This window comes from Mya arenaria, chromosome 13, assembly GCF_026914265.1.
Source record: "Mya arenaria isolate MELC-2E11 chromosome 13, ASM2691426v1".
NCBI classification, from domain to species: domain Eukaryota; kingdom Metazoa; phylum Mollusca; class Bivalvia; order Myida; family Myidae; genus Mya; species Mya arenaria.
This window is the reverse complement of record NC_069134.1, coordinates 59,401,073-59,422,958: the sequence shown is the minus strand read 5'-3', so window position 1 is coordinate 59,422,958 and position 21,886 is coordinate 59,401,073. Positions and strand designations below refer to the sequence as shown.

The following is a 21,886-nucleotide window of genomic DNA, read 5'->3' as shown; positions in this document are numbered from 1 at the left end:
CTTAATACTTCACACAGTTGTTCAGGACCATCACCCTATGAGGTTACATAACTCCATATTATCCTTAATACAAGTTATGGCCCCTGATTGACTTAGGTTAAAGTTTTAGGCAAGTAAAAGTTTTAGGGCAAGTTGGGATTTTCACTTAAAACTCCAATACCATTCATTCAATGCACTTAATAGAATTCAAAATTATTTACGACCATCTTACAACAAGAAACAAAACTCCATTTTAACCCTAAATACAAATTATGGCCCATGAATTATTATTTTTTATTATTTATTTCTTTTGAAAGGCATATTTGTAAATTCTTAACCATACTTTCATAATGGGAAATCAAGTTATTTGAATGACTTGGATCATGTTCGGGCGGGCTTGTGGGAGGGCAGCATCAAAGTCACCTTATGTATAAATAATTTTAGTTAGGTTTGACATAAAGTGACCAAACTTGGTAATATAACATCGTTACTGTATTCACTTCTAAGTAAAAGCGGCGTAGTCAACGCGACGGCTCTTGTTGATTGCCATGTTAACTTGTGCAATTCACAACAATTATAAAAGAGTTATTTTCTTATTTTAACAATAACAATCAGAAATTGTACAAAACAAAAATAACCCAATCCATAACATTTTATGTGTTTTCCTTTCTAAATATGTTTATATAAACCATTACTTTGAAACTACTGGTATAAAAGAAGTAACTTAACTCATTTATAGATGGTCATAGGCAATCATATATTCTGTGCTTTAGAACATCAAATATATCAGTATTAACATCTCAGTATTAGCATCACTGATATTGTTTAAAGCCTTTTTCTAACTTTTAAAAACATACTGGTAATAAAAAAGTGAATAACTGACGATAGTCCGTAAAATAAAGTTGTCATTTATAGGTTGGCTTTCCAAATAGTTGACTGCAATTTCATATCAGGGCGGCGTTCGGAGGTATTAATCACCTTCAGTGTTAGCTCTAGTTTAAATTGAGTGTAATAAACATTTATATAGTTTAAAATGTATTTTAATTTCAAGGTATAAGTAATTTTCTTTAAAAATAAGTCAATAATACAGATATTTTTTTTTCTTTCTTTTAACCGCATTGGGTCTTCATGCTATCAACTAGGCTGAGTGAAAACATTTTCAGCCATTTAAGTGCTGATGTATTATCCTAGCCACGTGCCAGTTGGCTGCATTGTTTCTTGGGTAGAGCTGCAGTGACTCAGTGTAGCAGACCCTGGCTAGATCCAGTTCATTCTCCAGTTCATAACAGTGGCCCAGCATGTTCCAGGCTGTGTCTATATGACCACAGTCTTCACTTGAGGATATGTAGAAATAAAGGTTGTTTAGTGCCCGCAATTTTCTGTCACGTTGGTTCAGTTGTGTGTGTGTGAGGTACTGTAGGTAGTGGAGAAATGGGAAACAATCAATCACAATGTAGTCCATCCATTTAAATTCATCTGCTGGATGTCTCTGTTGTCTGTCTTCATCTCCTGCTGTTCTGAACATTTCATACACCAGATGTTGTGGAACACAATAGATCTCATTTTGAGTGAAACTAACATCCAAGGCTGTATACTTCTGTAATATATCCTTGAATGGTGTGTTTACAGTCATTTTCCTGAACTCATTGTTTAGTGGTGTTCCCCATCTTCCTTTACACCCACAATATTGCCACACTGCAGGCCCCAGCAGTCCCTCACAGAAGGTCAGGCAGTTTGCTGCCGCCTCATACTGCCCACTGCAGTACAACATGGAGGCAAACTTCAGTCTGCTTGACAGCAGATCCGAGTCAAAGGACAGTTGATACAGCTGGAAAGTGTTGTGTGTGACAGGTTGTCCTTGGTTGATACACCTGGAGGCTTGGATGGAGGCAAGGGCTCCACACACTGATGGTATTAACAAGGAAGCTGCCTCTTGTTCTATTTTAGTTCCATTGTTCTTTAAAACATTCAGTGTCTCAAAATGTTCTATCATAGATTGATATAAGTCGCTCTTGTCATTGATTAGGAAAGCAATATGTTTATACTCTGAAGGTATTGCCCACCATAGGTACAATCCAACCATTTGGACTTGATAGAGTGTGCATCGAGTGTCAACCCCAATAATTTGGGATGAAATCACAGATGACATTCTCCTCCCCAGATCATCCATTTCAATTGTATATAGGCACTGGAAATTGCTGTAAATGATTTCTGTTATCATAGAATGCAGTTTGTACTGTTCATGTTTGAACAGCTTTCCAGTGAACAGGTTCACCCCTGAGATGGTGTAGTGTGGACACAACCTGATCTTCAGCCATCTGAGAAGTGTGGTCAGGCAGTAGATCACACACTGTACAAGGTTGTCTTCACTCCATATGTTTGGTGGATATGTCTCTATTGTAAACAGAATTGCAGTCTTCACGTGAAATGTACTGAAACGGTCATCAACAACCTGCTTTATTATTGATTTTCTAAGCATTTTCAGAATTACATACACCATATGCTGTATTATATTCATATCAAATACAAGAAGTCTCTCCATGATAGATGTTGAAAATCTCCACTCCCGCTTATACAGAGGATAGTACATGTTTTCTACTGGCACATGAAAAGTTGTGGATCGGCACTTGACTGGTCGTGAAGGATCCTCAGTGTATCCTTGTGGCACCAGGAACACTCCAGTCTGTCTTGCCATGGCCAGTGTGTCAGGTCTGGGCCAGTGACCAGGTCGTGGCCTACAGAATAGAAACTTGCACTCTTCAGGAAGGCTGGTACAGTGAAATGCAACTATAAAATCTTCCATTTCATTCCAGCTTCTTGATGGACCATGTTGGAATATCTCTCCAGATTCGCTCAATTGTCTAATTATTTCTTGTATTTCAATTAGAGTGTTGGTCCTCAGCACTCTGCCCTCACTATCCACCATGCCACTACGCATGTTGACCTCTGTCACTGGTAATGGGAGGTCAGGTCTCACAAACTGTAGCCAGCAGTGCTGGGGTGGAGATTGTTCATTCTTTACCACAAGAAGATTCCCCTTCCCCTGCCTCCATTCACACCAGTCAAGTATTACTGGCAAGTTATTATAACACGCCAATCTGTCTATATCTGACTTCATCCCCAGTGTGGTAGTCCCCTCTGTCTGGCTTCCAAAGGTATAGGTAGTGAGGTTCCTACCAGCTAACTCATCTCCGATCCTGTCTATTGTCTCTATCATCAGGAATGTTCTCCTCCTCCTGGTGCGGATGAACCTGCTGACCCCAATGTCACCCAGCACCCGGGACAGATGCAGGGACAGCTGCTGCATACTCTCTCTGTCCATGGCCTGAAAAACATTATTTGACAAATGTAATATTGCCAGGATTTCCTTGCGTTGGTATAGAAAATTATATAATTTGATCATTTTCTTAAATTAAAATCTAAATTTAAACCAAAAGTGAAGAAAATGATGTGAAATGAAAAGTAGTGTTTTGTTTTATGTTAAAACATATATCATATCATTTATTAGCTTGATAACAATATAATGTATTTAAACCTTAGTTTATTGTCTAATGTTATCAATAATTACCTTTGCTGTAAAAAGTTCAGGATTGCTAAACTTTTAAGTCCTCTTTATATGTCCAATTATTGACGAAATGGAATGTTTTGGTTGATCTTCCTGGTCTATAAATAGAAACAAGACATTGAACAAAGTATTTATGATTAGGCTAGCATTTTTTATTAATCGATTTACAGGGAAAAAAGTAGATTTTGAGTTGGGGGGACGATAAAAAAATAATAAAATCTCTGAAATGGGCCTGTAAATGGAAGAAATAAAAATAAAATTGAAAATTAAAAGATTTTTTTTCAGTTTGGATTTGCACTTAATAAAAATATCATTTTTTTGGCCACATTATTACTCTACTACAAACAGAGCATATTAAGCCCATCAAACACAAATGTCTTGAGCCACACATAGTAATTTGTGATATTGTTTGTTCAAGCTGCTTTGAAGGCTTTCAACAATACATCAGTCATATTGTGGGGTCAGTTAATAACCTTTCCTGGGCAGCCAGGTCTTAGTTTAGAATACATTGTTCAATATAAATAGGTGTTATAAAATTAGCCCTATTGGAATTGGAATAATCGAGGGCTTAGGGAAAGACAGGAATTCTTTCTATTGTTATATGGACTAATGACCGTCTCGCTGAGATCTAATGTGGTAGGTCCATTGACAACGGTTAAAAAATACAAGAAATCCTTAAATAATGATCAGATGAATACATGAATTGTTTGAAAATCATAAAACAGTCAACTTAATGAAATGATGATATAAATATTTGGAAAAAAACATGTAAAATTGTGTAAATTTTTCCAGTTACGTCGAACAGTAGATGAACTCAACAATGCAGTAGAGGCAAAGGAGGAATTAATGCAGAGCTGTCATGAGCTTAACCAACAGGTACACACATAGGGAGGATCGTTCAGAAAATAGTTAAAGTTAACAGGGTTGTTAACGACACTGTTGTTAATTTTTAAATCTTTACTGCTCTGAAATGTCATGAGCATAACCAACAGGTACACACATAGGGAGGATAGTTTAGAAATTTGTAAAAGTTATCAGGGTTGTAAAACAACTTGATAGATACCCTTGTGATCTGTTGTATTTCTTAAAGATTTAAGACATATGTTTTAAGCTGTACTTGTGTATAGTTTAATATACAAGCACATCATCAGATAGTTCATGTTTAAAAGTTATCAACAATGTCGTTGATCACTTTATTAACTTGAACAAAGTTTGAAGCAATGTTTTATGGATTAAATATTTCATATTATATGTTTACTGGCTTAACATGTTATGTCATAATGGGTTGGTATAATCAATTACTTCTTGAAAGCAAGAAGGTTCTAATGGCAGATAGAACTGTCTCGCTCTCATCTCTCGCATTAAGCTGATGTATAAATGAATCAGAGACAGGTGTTAATGTTCATGTTCATATATTTCACACTATTTTCCTGCCACAACATTTTGGAATCAATACCATCTAACTTTGTAACAAAAACTGATGATTTTTCAGTGGTCTATTTTTGTGCTTCTTGCTAAACATGGCATCTGTATATGGTTTACTTTATATGGTGTCATCATCGGTTTTCAATCATTAACAATTTAACAGCTTCAGGCTGAGTCATTTAACTTGGTATGCACTTTATTCATTGTCATAAGACGCCCCTTATGGATTGGATTTTGGGGTTTAAAGGTCAATGTTATGGTAAAAAATTATGGGTGCTCCTAAGAGGTGACACCCGATTCACACAATTCTAGTTTATATAGAAATTAAAACAATATTTTCACATCCATTCTTTTGCTCTTCTCAGGTTACAGTGTTACAAGAAGAAAAACAAAACCTTGCCATCGAAAACGATAGACTCCCAGAAAGGCTAAACATAGCAGAAAATCGGGATGACCCTACGCAGGTTACACACCACTAAATTCTCTAAAAAAAACAATATGGCGTAATTGTATATTGGTTTTACCTAGTTTCATTGTGCTTGTAAAATTCCCTTGGTTAAAAGTTTATGATATTCATATTAGTTCACATTTTTAGCTCGACTATTCGAAGCCTCGGCGTCCGGTTAAAGTTTTAGGGCAAGTTGGGATTTTCACTTATAAGACCAATACCCTACATTCAATTGACTTAATACTTAACGCAGTTGTTCAGGGCCATCGCATGATGAGGTTAGATAACTCATATTATTCTTTACACAGATTATGGCCCCTGATTGATTATGGAACTTAGGTTAAAGTTTTAGGGCAAGTTGGAATATTTATTAATAACTTCTATATCCTTTGTTCATTTCACTTAATACTTCACACAGTTGTTCAGGACCATCACACAATGAGGTTACATTACACTATATTATCCTAAATACAAGTTATGGCCCCTGATTGACTTAGGTTAAAGTTTTAGGGCAGGTTAAAGTTTTAGAGCATGTTGGGATTTCACTTATAAGTCCAATACCCTTCATTTAATTGACTTAATACTTCACACAGATGTTCACAGCCATCATAATACTTCACACAGATGTTCATAGCCATCACATAATGAGGTTAGATAACTCCATATTATCTTTTATACAAATTATGGCCCCAGATTGACTATGGAACTTAGGTTAAAGTTTTAGGGCAGGTTGGGATATTGTTTAATAACTTCTATACCCTTCATTCAATTGACTTAATACTTCACACAATTGTTCAGGACCATCACCCATTGAGGTTACATAACTCCATATCCTTAATACAAGTTATGGCCCCTGATTGACTTAGGTTAAAGTTTAAGGCAAGTAAAAGTTAAGGGCAAGTTGGGATTTAAATAAAAAAACTTCTATACCGTTCATTAATTGCACTTAATAAAATTCAAAATTATTTACGACCATCTTACAACAAGAAACATAACTCCATTTTAACCCTAAATACAAATTATGGCCCTTGAATTTTTTATTTTTTTATTTCCTTTAAAAGGCATGTTTGTATATTCTTAACAACATTTTCATTTAATGGGAAATCAAGTTATTTGAATGACTTGCGTCATTGTTTGGGCGGGCTGGTGGGAGGGCAGCATCAAAGTCACCTGATGTATCGAATAATTTTAGTTAGGTTTGACATAAAGAGACCAAACTTGGTATTATTACATCGTTATTGTATTCTAAGTCAAAGCGGCGTAGTCGAGCGCGCTGTCTTACGACGGCTCTTGTTATATAGAGGAGTACTGTTTGTTTCGGTGTAAGATCATAATATATGATCATAATATATTCACAAAGTAAGCACCAAAAGCAGTTTTTCAAGAAAGGCACAGCCATGAGAGAAATATTTATTGTTGGCGTTCACGAGATGAAATTTATTGTGATTTTACACTGAAACGAACAATTTTTATTTTTATTATATATGCTTTAAAAGGATTTTAAATTAGTTAATTGTAGTTTTTCGAAATGTGTCCCAGCCCTGTGCTCGCTGGCATTTGATTTGGAATTGAAAGCAAGCTAAAATTTCAATACAGTGAATAGTATCAAAATGTTATTTCACTGTTTGAAACAGTGAAATATCATTTGTATTTCACTGATAATCTCTATCTCTACAAACCACAGGGAAGCAGATATTAAAAAAATATCAAACAGATGTTTTTAATTGGTTTTTAACTTTGTTAGATATTTTAAATTGACAATTTGTTGCCATTGCTTGGCTATGATGGCTTAAGGTGGTTTGTTTTGCATTCCAGTTTCATTTCTATTTTCTGAAAATTTGTATTCAATTATGGGGTTTAAGTATTTACGTTTTGTTTATTTATTTGAAAAAGCAAGAATATTCAAATGGGTTATGGTTGTTTTATATGTTGTATTTTTGTTTCATCGTCATTATTTTATAAACATTGTTTTCAGCAATTTTTATGCGTAAGTAGTCACAAGAAAAGGTTGCGGTGTCAATATTCTGCATTAGGCGTATACTCTCTGTAAATGTGTATGAGTTTTATACTATTATTTGGACCACTATATAAAATGGGTCTTATAGCTATTTTTTTAAGTTACTGCACCCTCAACCTCAGTTATTGAAATTATACACAAGCGCTTTTGTGTGAGTGATCGATGTTAACCATGAGTGTTTTGGGTGGTGTAAGTGTTTTGAACCATGTTGTCATGGACAACGTTCAATAACTAGCATGCAGTATAAATAAATGGCATTGTAATTTATTGGCACAAATATTTATTGAATGGTTAAGCTCCTCTTTCTTGTTGCCATTCCAATATGGAAGTTCTTGTACTGACAAAAAAAAATTAGCACTCTCAAAGATGGTGCAATTGCAAGTGTCAGCATCATGTCAATAATGTTTTAAATATAAATTAAACTGTAGATAACTTAAAAAAACAATTGACCTTCAAAAGAGGTCACACTTAGGATGTACCTGTGCTATTTTTAGTCACATCAATCTATGACGTCATATTCCCCCACTTAAGTAATTTTTGCTATAAGACCTGTTGAGATTTCGATTTTTCTGTTGTTTTTTTTGCAGATGAAATTTATTGATTAGTTCTTTTTCTCACTCACTTGTTAGCTTAAAGCTGATTGGTTTATAATTGACCTCTTCTGGCTTAGAGCAGAGAAACTATTATAACAGATTGACAAGCATGGGCATGATTTTGTGTGAAACGAGTATGTTACTTACGTAATTTAATGCCCCAGTCACACTTGGAGATAGAACAACTAATAACAGGTTATAACCCACTGCTACTGGAAATTCCAAGGAATTTTTAGGTCATCCCCAGTGGTCTAGGATAGTCGCACGACCATTTTAGGTTGAGGGAAGGTTTTGCAGCAATTGTCCAGCTACAAGTCTTATTTTGTCGTCGTTAATCATAGAACCCCTGTCTTTGAACTAGTCCTGTGAGAGTGTTTATCTATTCTTCCGATTGCACAAAGATGTTTAAAATCGTAAAAGCTATTAAAAACCTATCCTGTGAGAACTGATGACCGTGCCTTGTTACAAATGTAATTATACTGCCTTAAAATGGGTTGGGAAAGGCAATTCAAAGTATTTTTAAATTTTGGCCTTACAAAAAATGATAAATTATGTAAGTTCATTAATCACATATTTCTATATTGCTTATTTAACATCTCTATATTATATAGCTGTCAGATTGCAACATATGATAATAAGCTACTAATGACCAAAATAGAGATATGTCTAAGGCTTAAAAAAGATATGTTTGTTTCCGGTTACCAGGAATCTTGATTCAAAAGGGTGCTAATTTTTTTGCAAAGGGATTTGTAGTTTATTAACCAAATAGGATGCTACTTTGATCAGAAATTAGGCCGTAAAAAAGGACGTAACCAGAAACAAACCTATTTTTTTCTAAGGCCTGAAAGGATTTTAGTCAATGCATACATTCAAAAGTGCATATAATTTTCAGAACTGTTAAAGATGAAGGATATAGCTATTGAGAACTTTTACATTATAATTTATTGCGATAGTGAGCTAGTTCTTGAAAACACAAGACGTTGAAGGTTACATTTGTATTCCCTCTTTGAAAGCAATGATGGCGCACAATTTTCTTTTTCCAGTAAATGCATTATTAAAAGCTGTTTGTGCCGTGTATTTGCATTTTGTTGCTAGTGGATTGTTAACTGCATTGATTTGATTTTCAAAATGATTGTATATTTATAGATGATTACTGCCAATTGAACAGCGACGAGCAGAAATGACTTGTAATTAATAAATGAAATTGTAAATTTTTGGCATTATATCAAATAATAATGATTTTTACATGCTTTCAAAGGTTTCTGCATATCTTATGTCTCCAGGGAACAATAAAGAATTTTATATATTTTTTTTAACTGGCACAAGTTTAAAAGTCGATGGCATTTTTTGTTATTTTTATCATTTATTTTTTGTACCTTAAATGACACTCCAGTTTACTTAAAATATGAAGTGTGGAGAGCCCTCAAAAGGAGGGCTTTTAAAAAGCCAGTTTTGCTTCTGTAGCTTCACCCCGTTTGACCCCAAAAAGCACCCCCCAAAAAGCACCCCCCCCCCCAAAAAAAAAAAGAACACATCACTGAAATTGTTTCAGCCCTTCAGCTACCAGGTCTATCACATTCCTGATTATGAATGTTTCCTTAACAGGTCAACATATCCACCATTTTTGTTAAAAGTTCCGGTGGCTGTGTGGACTAGGTGGCTGTGTGGACTAGCCAGCTGTTCTCTACTGTTTTCTTGGTTTTACCAGCGTGGTTTCGAACCCCACTAAAACCAAAATTCTGTATTAAGCACTGTATTTTTTTCTGCAATTTTGATATCATAAAATAATGATAAAATTTATTAAGTGTTTTCAGATGCAATACAGGGAAAACTAATTTTTGGTCCAAAAACATAAGCGATTCACTTTAAAGGACTAAATCTAGAAAACTTGGTATATGCCTTCATATGAATAGTTATGGCGATGACACCTGATGTGAAGTTCTAAATCTTAAGCAATGCAGTTTATCAACTGAATACCTGGAATCATTGACCTTAGATTGGATTTTGGATTCAAAAGTGAAGTTATGTTAAGTTTGATTCAGTTGAAACTACAGCCATCACTGAAGGTGATTAATACCCCCGAACGCAGCCTCTCATTATGATTTATCATTGTATGAGGTTTTATGAAATTCCATCTAGTAGTTTTCAAGTTACTGTCCGGACAAAAGTTTTACAAAAAAAAAAACACAGAAAAAGGCAATAACTCTGTAATTTGCTAAAATAGTGTAATGATTCATGTACACTGAACTCCTTCTCATTGTGCTGTACCATTGTATAAAGTTTTATTACATTCTATCCGGTAGTTTTCAAGTTATGCTCCGGACAAGAAAAAAGTAACAAAGGGCTTTAACTCTGTAATTAACTGAAACAGAGTTATGGTTCTTGTGCACTGCACTTCCTCTCATTGTGCTTTACCATTGTATTAAGTGTTTATAAATTCCATCTAGTAGTTTGCAAGTTAATATCTGGAAAAATATTTGACAGCAAAAAAATCAAATAAAGAGCAGTAACTCAGTAATTAGCTAAAGTAGAGTTATGGTTCTTGAACACTGCACTTCCTCTCATTGTGCTTAACCATTGTATGAAGTTCCAATGAATCCCATCAAGTACTTTTTAAGTTATACTCCGGACAAAAAAATGTAACAAAGGGTAATAACTCAGTGATAAGCAAGAATAGAGTTATGGTTATTGTACACTGCACATTCCTCTCATTATGCTCTACCATTGTATGAAGTTTAATCCAATTCCATCCATTAGTTTTTAAGTTATGCTCCGGACAAGGTAAATTGCAACGGACCGACCGACAAACCGACCGACCGACCACAGGGTGACTCCAATATACCCCCTTCAAACTTCGTTTGTCGGGGGTATAAAAACTATGAAATTGAAATAATGTTGATTGATTTTGAATTCTACAGATAATACACAGGATTTATGTAAGAAATATGGTTAGAATTAGGAAAGACTTGAAAGAAAGTCTTAACTGGTTGTGTAAAGAAACAGATAACTTTTAATTTAGTGAAAATACATAAAAATGGAATTACATGTAGAGAACAAGTCAGAAAAACATTGGATTAAGAAAGAGATCTACAAGAATAGGTTGGATTATGTGAAGAAAACTACTAGATCAACAATTGGATTCACCTGAGATATTACAAGAACATCAAATTAAGAAGATGATCTACAAAAATAGATTATATTATATGAAGAAACTACTAGATCAACAAAATTGGATTCACCTGAGGAATTACAAGAAACTATATGATGAAAGTCTTTTAACGGTGCTTTAAAAAAAATGTTCATCGGAAATGGGCCAAAATTAAAGAGAATATTGAAATTATATGAAAGAATTGTGTGGATTTTTGGTGACATGATTGAGTCTGTGACAAAAAACACTTCCATTGTAGGTAGTTTTCCATGCTTGGTGAAATTGAGAAATAGTTTTTCATACAAGTATGGTTACTTATCTGCATGGAAATATCAACATAAAGTGGAACTAATGTGAATTGTGTCACAAATTAATTCTTCTGAATGTATACAGTAACTATTATACACTTCTGTTTGCAAATCACGTTAGCATACACAGATCAAGGATCTGAAGCATTGATTGATCTTGGCATTTGTTCAGGCTTAAACTACCAAGTGAATTTCCTTTCAAGTCTTACAGCTATGGACTATCATTCAACTTCATACATCGAAAAAACACTAACTTTTGCTAACACCATCAGCAATTTGACCTGTTGTTCAGCTAATTACAGAACTTTCTCTTGAAAAAGCGGGCTCCTTACCACACAAACCATCCATGTACAGTTTGCATTGATCTCCCTTCGACCAGCCTATTGGATTGTAGTTTTAAAGTATGCTTGCACAACTGCATCGTTACAAAAGGATATCTTTGAAGAGGTGATAATGACTACCTGGGGTATCTTTGAGAGGTGACCATGACTACCTGGGGTATCTATGAAGAGGTGACCATGACTACCTGGGGTATCTATGAAGAGGTGACCATGACTACCTGGGGTATCTATGAAGAGGTGACAATGACTACCTGGGGTATCTTTGAGAGGTGACCATGACTACCTGGGGTATCTATGAAGAGGTGACAATGACTACCTGGGGTATCTATGAAGAGTTGATCATGACTACCTGGGGTATAATCTATGAAGAGGTGACCATGACTACCTGGGGTATAATCTATGAAGAGGTGACCATGACTACCTGGGGTATCTTTTAGAGGTGATCATGACTACCTGGGGTATCTATGAAGAGGTGACCATGACAACCTGGGGTATCTTTGAGAGGTGATCATGACTACCTGGGATATCTTTGAGGGGTGATCATGACTACCTTGGATATCTTTGAGAGGTGACCATGACTACCAGGGGTATCTTTGAGAGGTAATCATGACAACCTGGGGTTTCTTTGAAGAGTTGATCATGACTAGCTGGGATATCTTTGATAGGTGATCATGACTACCTGGGGTATCTATGAAGAGTTGATCATGCTACCTGGGGTTTCTATGAAGAGGTGATAATGACTACCTGGGGTATCTTTGAGAGGTGATCATGACTACCTGGGGTATCTATAAAGTGGTGACCATGACTACCTGGGGTATCTTTGAGAGGTGATCATGACTACCTGGGATATTTTTGAGAGGTGATCAGGACAACCTGGAATATCTTTGAGAGGTGACCATGACTACCTGGGGTATCTTTGAGAGGTGATCATGACTACCTGGGGTATGTTTGAGAGGTGATCATGACTAGCTGGGATATATTTGAGAGGTGACCATGATTACCTGGGGTTTTTATGAAGAGTTGATCATGACTATCTCGAGTTTCTATGAAGAGGTGATCATAACTTCCTGGGGTTTCTTTGAAGAGGTGATAATGACTACCTGGGGTATCTTTGAGAGGTGATCATGACTACCTGGGGTATCTATGAAGAGGTGACCATGACAACCTGGGGTATCTTTGAGAGGTGACCATGACTACCTGGGATATCTTTGAGAGGTGATCAGGACAACCTGGGGTATCTTTGAGAGGTGACCATGACTACCTGGGATATCTTTGAGAGGTGATCAGGACAACCTGGGGTATCTTTGAGAGGTGACCATGACAACCTGGGGTATCTTTGAGAGGTGACCATGACAACCTGGTGTATCTTTGAGAGGTGACCATGACTACCTGGGATATCTTTGAGAGGTGATCATGACTATCTGGGGTATCTTTGAGAGGTGATCATGACTACCTGGGATATCTTTCAAAGGTGATCAGGATAACCTGGGATATCTTTGAAGATTATAGGGTGTAGTGTGATGGTCCTGAACAACTGTGTAACAGTTATTTGAGTTTTAAGTGAATATGCCAACTTGCCCCAAACCTTGAACTGGACACCAACAGCCTCCTTATTCTTCAAATGGTCAAGCTTGTCAACATGGTTTAAATTTTACATGTTCATAAAAAACATGTTTTTTTTGGAAATTAAGAAAACAAATACACACTACAGCAAATAAGTGTAGGTCCAGCAGAAAAAAATAGTGATCAGTCAGGTTTGTGGAAACATAAAAATAAACATATCGCCTTAGCTGTACACTGGGCTTTTTTAAAATTCATTCAAATATGACTGCATTTTAACCTTTTATTGTTCTCTTAACTAATTAAGACAATTATCTGTCAGTAAATGCAAAGATCTTACATAAATTTATTAAAATGATTTGGTTAAAAAACAATGACTGTAATATGGACTTTTGACCATAAAGAATGTTTTACTATTAATAGCATTATCAGTGATTTTAAATACAAGCAGGAATTGATATAAGAGGGGGTGAATAAGGGCACAAGCTTTTGACACATGCCTCTCCCTCAGATATGAAAATTATACAGTTTTAAATGTTTGCAGTGAGGCTCAGGGTGATTTTAAACAATTCATGTGCATGGTGCATATTTAGCCTATTTTATAACCTTTTTACAATATTGACATAATAAGGAAGTTGAATAAATTACACAGATTTAATAACATGTAAATGCAATTTTTTTTATATAATTATACAAAAACATTGGCTCTGAAACATAACATATCAAATAGTCTTTGTATGAAGCTGCTCTCTCACAGCCGGATCTACTGATTTGACATCTTTATTGTCTTGAAATGAGGTATATTTGCTAGATATCTAGAAAACAGTGATATAATATATGACTGCTGTCAAAAGATCCGATAGTTTTTCCAATAAGATGGGTGAATGCAAAAACGTTCTAAGTGACATTAAGTAAAGAAGCAGATAGAACCTTTTTGCTTTCACCCCCTTGAATTGATAATCAATGTTTGATGGCTACAAAAGTTACTTATAGACGCTTTAATAAAATTAAATTTTTCAACAGTTTTTCACACAATTGAGATCTGTTCTATTGTTTAATCTTAAATGAAGGATGCTTTTGAGACAAAACATGCAAAATAATGAAATAAGATAAGATCAACAATGACCCTAATTTGTGATGGTCAAGTTTCTGACACAAAGCATAGTAGTATTTACAGTTACATGCACAAATAATGATTTGCAATGCTAATAAGTTCTTGCTGAATTTCAGCAGGACCCTGTTACATATGTGTTGGACTGATATATCAATCACTAAATATCAATGGTATAAGGTCAATGAATTAAAGAGTCATCGTGCAGAATAACCACTGTTTGCCATGACCATCACCTTTGACCAACACACTTCAAAAACAATACTGGTCATGTTCTGGTCAAAGATAACCTACCATTAATCTTTCATGGTCTGAGGTCAACCTACAAAATGTATTTTCAAGTTATTTACAAAAACAAAATGTGTCTGTTTGCAAACATATGCTAGTGCATATGCCCATTGTTTTTACAATAGTGGCAAAATACATATAAAATACATTTAAGGTCAATAAATCAATAACACAAAGCAGCCCAGTTTTTTTACATAACAGATTCTCTGCAAGCCAAGCTAACGTAATTCCATCCAAGACATGCAAACTGTCGACAGCTGGTTGAAGAGATTTTCCGAATGAACAATCCTGGGGATTCATTCACTTCCTTCTGTCAGAGTAGAGACTTTTCAATCTGACAGCCTGCAATTTAAATGTACTCATTTGAAAACTGTTCATATTCACAATGACTTTTTAAAAAAATATTCCATTAAGTGATGTTACATCAAATGTTGCCCATATACAATTAAATGATCAAACAGACTATCATTAAACAGTAATTTTACAGGTATGAAGCTATGGCGTTTACAGCATTTAAAAAACAACAACACATTTATGAAACAAATGATATAATTTACTTTGTCTGTATATAATTATTTATAAACTAATATGTTTTAAACAGGTTATTATTTTTAGTTTTAAATACAGAAATGTTGATGCTGAGGTCTTGGAAAGTTAATTCTGACACAAGAAAGAGGTGCAAAATGTATGCATCCATAGGCAGATGTCATTCTGTTGATGTTGTCATGTGTTGATCCAAGCAGCAATATATCTGCCATCGCTGTGGAAGGCTCTGGATGAAGGACGGCAAAGGTCCATGACCAGCTCCTAATAGCAAATTAAATTATAATTAATAGTATGATATAATTTAACTCTACATAATAATGCACCAGTCAATTGTAACCACGCCCCCCCCCCCAGGCCCGTGGGTATACCGGGGATAGCCGGGGAAATGGGCCATGTTTTAACCTTCCAGGTGGTCCCGCAGTCCCGAGTGACTGCGGTGGGTTTGTCTTCCCGCCAAATATAGCGGGTAATAGGCCTTACCTAGAGTCCCTTGGGTGCTGGGGCATTTGGCGGGGGTTTCACGAGCAGTTTGTCCCTGCAGGGTGAGGACTTTGTCCGAGCTTGGCTGGACCGAAAGTCAAAGTCCCCGCTACATTGTATTCCCCGGACCCGGGGGGGAGGGGGCGGGGCGTGGTTACAATTGACTGGTGCATAATCAACACACATATTATATCTGCCAACTTTCAAGAACCAGTTGACCAAACAGCATATGAGATGACTAGGGTACGAACTGACTACATGTATGTCTTAGGTAAGAGTAGTTCTACTCATAAAACGTCACACATTGATTTCTATCATTTTTTTTATTTTCTATAATGTGTTCCGTGTGCAAACAGAAAATGTCAATAAGAAATATGCATCGAAAAGGCTTTTAAAGCTTGTAAAATTACCTTTGACTACAGGATATATCCCTGTACATTAGTGACTTTTAGACATAATTTACATAGCTAGAAAGGTAGGAATTTAAAACCAAAAACATTTTCTGAAAGCTGGATGTTCCTTCTTAACAATCATACCAAAACTTTACAAAAGTAGCAAGAATTAAAAAAGTTTGACCCTAGGGCCGTGTTTCAGCCAAAGCCATATCAAAGAAGTATCGAGGGAAGAAAATGACTCCAGAGAAAGCGTCTAATGTTCGTTGAGCATGATACAGTGTATACATGTAATGAAAAGCTTACACTTAGGAAAGCAGCTAGAGAATATGGGGTCTCTTATGTGTTTCTTTATAGGCAGCAATTATTTAGGGGAAGTGCACATCGAAAAGATTAAGGGGCCGGAAACTGTCTTTTTCTCTGCTGAGGAAAAAAGCATGGCCGAATGTCTTAGTGAAATGACCCAGCGCGGAATAGATTTAAAGAAACTCGTTCATGGTTTGTAAAATGCACTTTTTTAATTACGAAATAAAGTGTGGCAAATCATAAGGAGTGTTGTTTTGTTTAATTGTGCAATGTTTTATACTCAAAGTAGCTTGAATCTTGATTCAAATCGTTGTATCTTTTGCCATCAAGCTTGTTCATTCAAGGTTATCATGATTGTCTGTGTAATTTGTTCAGGTTAAAGTATTAGGTTTACCTTATACTATTTCTAACACTTTTAACCTGTTACTTCATATCATTGCATAGGTTGGTACCATAATATTATGCACCAGTCAATTGTAACCCTGCCCCCCCCCCCCCCTACACACACACAGCTCAAGGAAAAGCCGGGGAAATGGGCCGTGTTTTACCTTCAAGGTGGCCATGCAGTGCTGGGTGAATGCGGTGGTTTTATCTTCGCGCCAAAATAGCGGGAAATGGGCCTTATCTAGGGTCCCTGGGTTGCGCTGGCATTTGGCGGGGATTTTACCAGCAGTTCGTGCCCGCAGGACGGGGATTTATCCCGGGCATGGCTGGATCGAAAATCAAAGTCCCTGCTTTTCCCCGGACATGGGGGGCCGTGGTTACAATTGACTGGTGCATTAACACCTGGTCAGAATATCTGGTCAACTGTTATGTGTTTATATATATTTGTTTATATTTTACTTTTTAAAATGTCAGTGATTTTATTCTTGAATACTTAGTGATTTTCTGTGATTTTATGACTCGGGATACTTAATCATTGTCGAATTATTTTTAAATGAAAATAAATGATCTCAATCAGAAAGAGTTTATTCTATGCATAGTAAATCATGAACAGTTAACAGATTTTCTAGCACATGCATACACAGTTATTATTTATATACGTTCAAATAATTTTGATCAGTGATAAAAGGTCCAAAAGCTCTCAAAATGAACTGCACCTGAGTGTTTTCAGCAGGTAATTTGTTGAATTATTTCAACAAATCGGATATCTTTAAATACATATATATGCTATCTCTACGGATTTGACGTGAAACAAATCACCAAAGAAGCATCCTATCATGATATCACCTGTATATTGCATAAAAGAGGGACTAAATATAGTCAACAGAAAAGATGAACAATCTGATTGTAAATTTTGACAGCTAAAACCTCGCTTGAGACAACCCCCAATATCGGAATGTCACGTGATCCGTTATTGGTACATTTGATTCGCTAATGCATCATTTACTCGTACATGTAAACAACGGTCAGTTAATATGTTTCTGCACTGAAATTGAATTATTTTATGTCAATCAAAAGAGAAAATATTTTTCTTTTCTACTGTAAACACTTTAATCCCAGAATGTTGAACGTTTGTGCAATGCGCTGCATTGTTTCCATACTTAGTCCACCTAAATGGCCGTGTACGAGTCTTTTGACGATTTTTTTAATATGGCAGACTCGTGGTAGTCCACCTAAATGGCCGTCAACGAGTCTTTTGACGATTTTTTTAATATGGCAGACTCGTGACAGGGATACATAAGAAATGTCAAAATAAAAAAAAATATATCCCTGATCGCTCATTATTATTATCGCTATTTCCATACTGATCCGCTAAGGGTAACAAGAGTTTAGACTGTACGCTGTTTTCAACAATGACTTTAAGGTACTATTACTCACTATTAGCATAATATTTTAACTAAAAATTAAAAACCAAAAACATTTTCTGAAAGGTGGTTGTTTCTTCTTTACAACGATATCAAAATGTCTTAAATTGGTAAAGAATCAAAAAAGTTAGACCCTAGGGCCGTGTTTTTTTTACCTATACCTCTGTAGAGATCTTATAGGGCCGAATTTTATACATACCCTTATTATAGCGGTTTAATTTAAAGGTTACACCCTTGTACCGGTGACCAATGCATCACAAACCTTTATAAAAAAATTGACGGAATGTGCTTCGTTCATCTTTCGTTATTTTTCCCCTGTTTTTTTTTGTACAATGATAAATAATGGATAACCTCACTTAGATATAATTGTTATTATCATAATATGTTTGATTGAATAAAAAACTGTTTCATTGTACTTAGGTTGGATATATTTATACCCACGGCTGAAGTAAATATGCAAGAACGTCACCGAAAGACGCCTTCTAATGTTAATGTGCATCTATAGCTATTATATCGATATAAAATATAGTAAACTCATCTGGGTTTTGTTAAATTGGTTGGTTAGATGCCAAAATAGAGTGAGACAACTACGTCTCAATAATGTGTATAACTATAAAATTGCAAATAAAGGAAGTCTATCATATTTGCATACTCATATTACATGTCCGATGAACGTTTTAACATAGTACTAGGGGTCAAGATTATAACTTGAATATGTCTCTTGTCAATAGTGTTACCGGTTCTACTCTATACTACCACACCTTTATACTAACAGACTAGCTGGAACAAACTGACACTAAGAATAAAAAATCAAGAAAGTATGCCCTTTTGAATGGAGTCAAAGATTTTCTCCATCTGCCCAAAGAGAATACAGATTAGGAGACTCGTATTTTATAAATGTTGTAAATGCAATATATAATCTTGACTTTACCGGTGTAGGTTCGAACCCCACTAAAACCAAAATAATTTTGTGTGCTATAACTGTATTTTTTTTGCAATTTCGATATCATAGAGTAAAATAATGTTAAAATAAGTGTTTTCAGATGCTTTGCCGGGAAAAGTAATTTTTGGTCCCAAAACACGAGCGAGTCACTTTAATCATCAACATATGCTGTTGTGGTATTTTTACTACTCAATTAGCAATCACAAATGGTTCATATTGCTTTACATTACATGTGAACTAAATTTGAGACAAATGAAATTATTAGAAATTACATGAATGGCACTTAGCCAGGAATTCTTATAATGTCTTTAAGGGCTTACATGATGTAACATTCTGCTCTTTTCATCAATTAAATCTTCATCATAGTTAATACAGGCGCGTAGCTGCCTATACGCGAGTACGCGGCTGAATCTACATGGTTCTGACCTGGGAGTAGGATCAGGTTCTGACAAAACAAAATATTCATCCAAAGTGACAATATTTGAACTTGACTTTACATAGTGTAACAGACATATGAACATTGAGCATTTAATGATATAGTTCAATGGAAAAAAGGACCAAAAAAATAGACTTCTGTTAGACAATCGTGAGAGTAACATAACGGGGGGTAAGTCAGTGTTTGCTATTTTATAGAAAGTGAAGGGTTTATTTGGTGATTTATTATCCTTACACTGTTCATTTTCTTAAAAGAGTACCCCAGAACGCCAAGAATGCATCACATTGCACCATTGTTTTCATTAATTTAGGCGGCATGCCCCCAGACCCCGGCCATATGTACGCTCATGTTATGTATCTCCAATTCTGTTTACTGTGCGTAAAGATTTATGTGTGTGATTTAAGTATGTTGTCCGTCCAGTCTATTTGAGTGAGTTGTTTATACATTTATAGGGGGGGGGGGGGGGGCACTTTTACTAACCATCAGTTATCCTTGCCAACTTTCCCGGCCTTTTTCTCCTGTTACGACTATCATATTAAACGGACGGATCAAGTATTGACACTAATACACTTTGATATTCTCGCGAAAGAAAATATTAAGCTGCCGTTTTTCTGTTATAACTTCTTATTTACTCTTACCAATAAAACTTCAAGACCCTAGTGGCTTCATCCAACACTAAACTCCCGGTCACAATATTCTTGACGTCAGCGTAAAGGAAATAGTTTAGGTTAGCCTAATCGATTAAGCCAGAAATTAAAACGAGTCCATACGGAAGTAGATATGTTATCTCCCTTGTCCATTTACAACTTGCAACTTGTCAAAACAGTTTTTGAAATGATTTAAATACCAAAAGAATGGACAGAGAAGTTCTTTGCAAAAGTCTAATTGTCTGGGTAAGAAAGTTACAACCATTTTATACTTTGCTTCTGCAAAACCTGTGTTCATATCGATTTCTTCGGGTTTTCCAAGATCAAAACAGTTGTGGACTAGCTGTGAGCTTTCGGGCACTTAGTCCACCTAAATGGCCGTCAACCAGTCTTTTGACAATTTTTAGACTATGGCAGACTGGTGACGTCCACCATCCCAGCGAAAAGTAGCAAACGGGCCTTGCGCAGAGGATCCTCGCGGCCACAATTTTTAAATTATCTTTGTTATAAATTCAAATTTCTACGAAAATATCATTGCCTACTATCAAACACACATTTATTTATGTCATTATGCCAAAAAAACATGTTCAGATACCATAATGCACTTACATGCATCAATTGTATCCATTAATCTGTAAATCTAGGACAAATCTGACAGGTTGTGTACATGAATGAAACGGGGTAGAGGATTTCGAATATTTTGGTCGTTAATAGGCTCGGTTAAATAACACTATTAAAATGCAACCATTTCAATGCGCTGAACGCTAACGTGTTTGATGGGTCAAGTTGGGAGAAGTTGATGATGATGATGTTCGTGATGATGATGATGATGATTAGGTATCACCATTTTTGAACACTGTTGCGTTGCTCTGCACAATACATAGAAAAGGGAGAATAACTGTGACTGCGCACAGGGTTAACCATCATTGACGGATGGGTACAAATTTATTCGATAAAAATCAACATGTATAAAAAATGGTGGACTGCTACGCTCATTTCGTGACCCAGAGTATATTTATGTGAAAATAACGACTCTAACGACAAATCCAACCCAGTTAAGATCACTGTTAGGTACATTTGTAACAATTATATCATTATTAATCAACATCGATGCATAATATTACTATACATTCTTTCGCCCAGTGTTAAATGGTAGAGAGTTGTAGCGTTACAGGGATACACATGAAATGTCAAAATAATAAAAAAGTATCCCTGATCGCTCATTATTGTAGCTATCGGGCACTCAGAAATGCATTATGATGAACCATTTACAGAGAAAACATGGAAAGACTTACATAATGTGTGCCTAAATGCACCTCATACAGTTAAATTGATTGTGTTAGTTGAGCAAAAATTTATGAAAACAGTTGAAAATACCTCAAAATTATTAAAAAAATGTGTTTGCTTTCGTAAATTGCTGCAAATGAGTTGTGCCAGATGTCGCGAACACACACTTTGCAAACAAAACATTAAAAGTTATATCAGCATTCAAAGACCAAGCTGAGTATGCCAAAAATATTTTATCATTTTATCTAGTCCAAATAA

The 21,886-nt window shown here is 35.6% G+C and overlaps 3 protein-coding genes across 3 annotated transcripts in view; 2 read left to right on the top strand and 1 right to left on the bottom strand.

The window, feature by feature from the left end:
- The window catches only part of LOC128215435 (protein Hook homolog 3-like), a 91,087-nt gene extending 85,639 nt beyond the window's left edge, over positions 1-5,448 (top strand). The window contains exons 7-8 of the mRNA XM_052922121.1: positions 4,337-4,420; positions 5,335-5,448. Coding sequence (XP_052778081.1) covers positions 4,337-4,420; positions 5,335-5,448 — 198 coding nt within the window. The remainder of the gene's footprint in view (positions 1-4,336; positions 4,421-5,334) is intronic.
- Positions 601-3,637, bottom strand: LOC128214005 (uncharacterized). Its single transcript, XM_052920163.1, has 2 exons — positions 3,548-3,637; positions 601-3,304 (listed from the first exon to the last, which is right to left on the bottom strand). The coding sequence occupies exon 2, from the start codon at positions 3,299-3,301 to the stop codon at positions 1,139-1,141; it is 2,163 nt and encodes a 720-aa protein (XP_052776123.1). The 5' UTR covers positions 3,302-3,304; positions 3,548-3,637; the 3' UTR covers positions 601-1,138.
- Positions 5,449-20,504: 15,056 nt separating the features above from the next.
- LOC128215434 (protein Hook homolog 3-like) overlaps positions 20,505-21,886 on the top strand; it is a 28,623-nt gene continuing 27,241 nt past the window's right edge. Inside the window, exon 1 of the mRNA XM_052922120.1 lies at positions 20,505-20,587. Coding sequence (XP_052778080.1) covers positions 20,549-20,587 — 39 coding nt within the window. The 5' untranslated portion in view covers positions 20,505-20,548. The remainder of the gene's footprint in view (positions 20,588-21,886) is intronic.

Excerpts from the sequence above, each read along its gene's own strand:
- LOC128214005 (XM_052920163.1), bottom strand. The coding sequence starts at position 3,301 with ATGGACAGAGAGAGTATGCAGCAGCTGTCCCTGCATCTGTCCCGGGTG.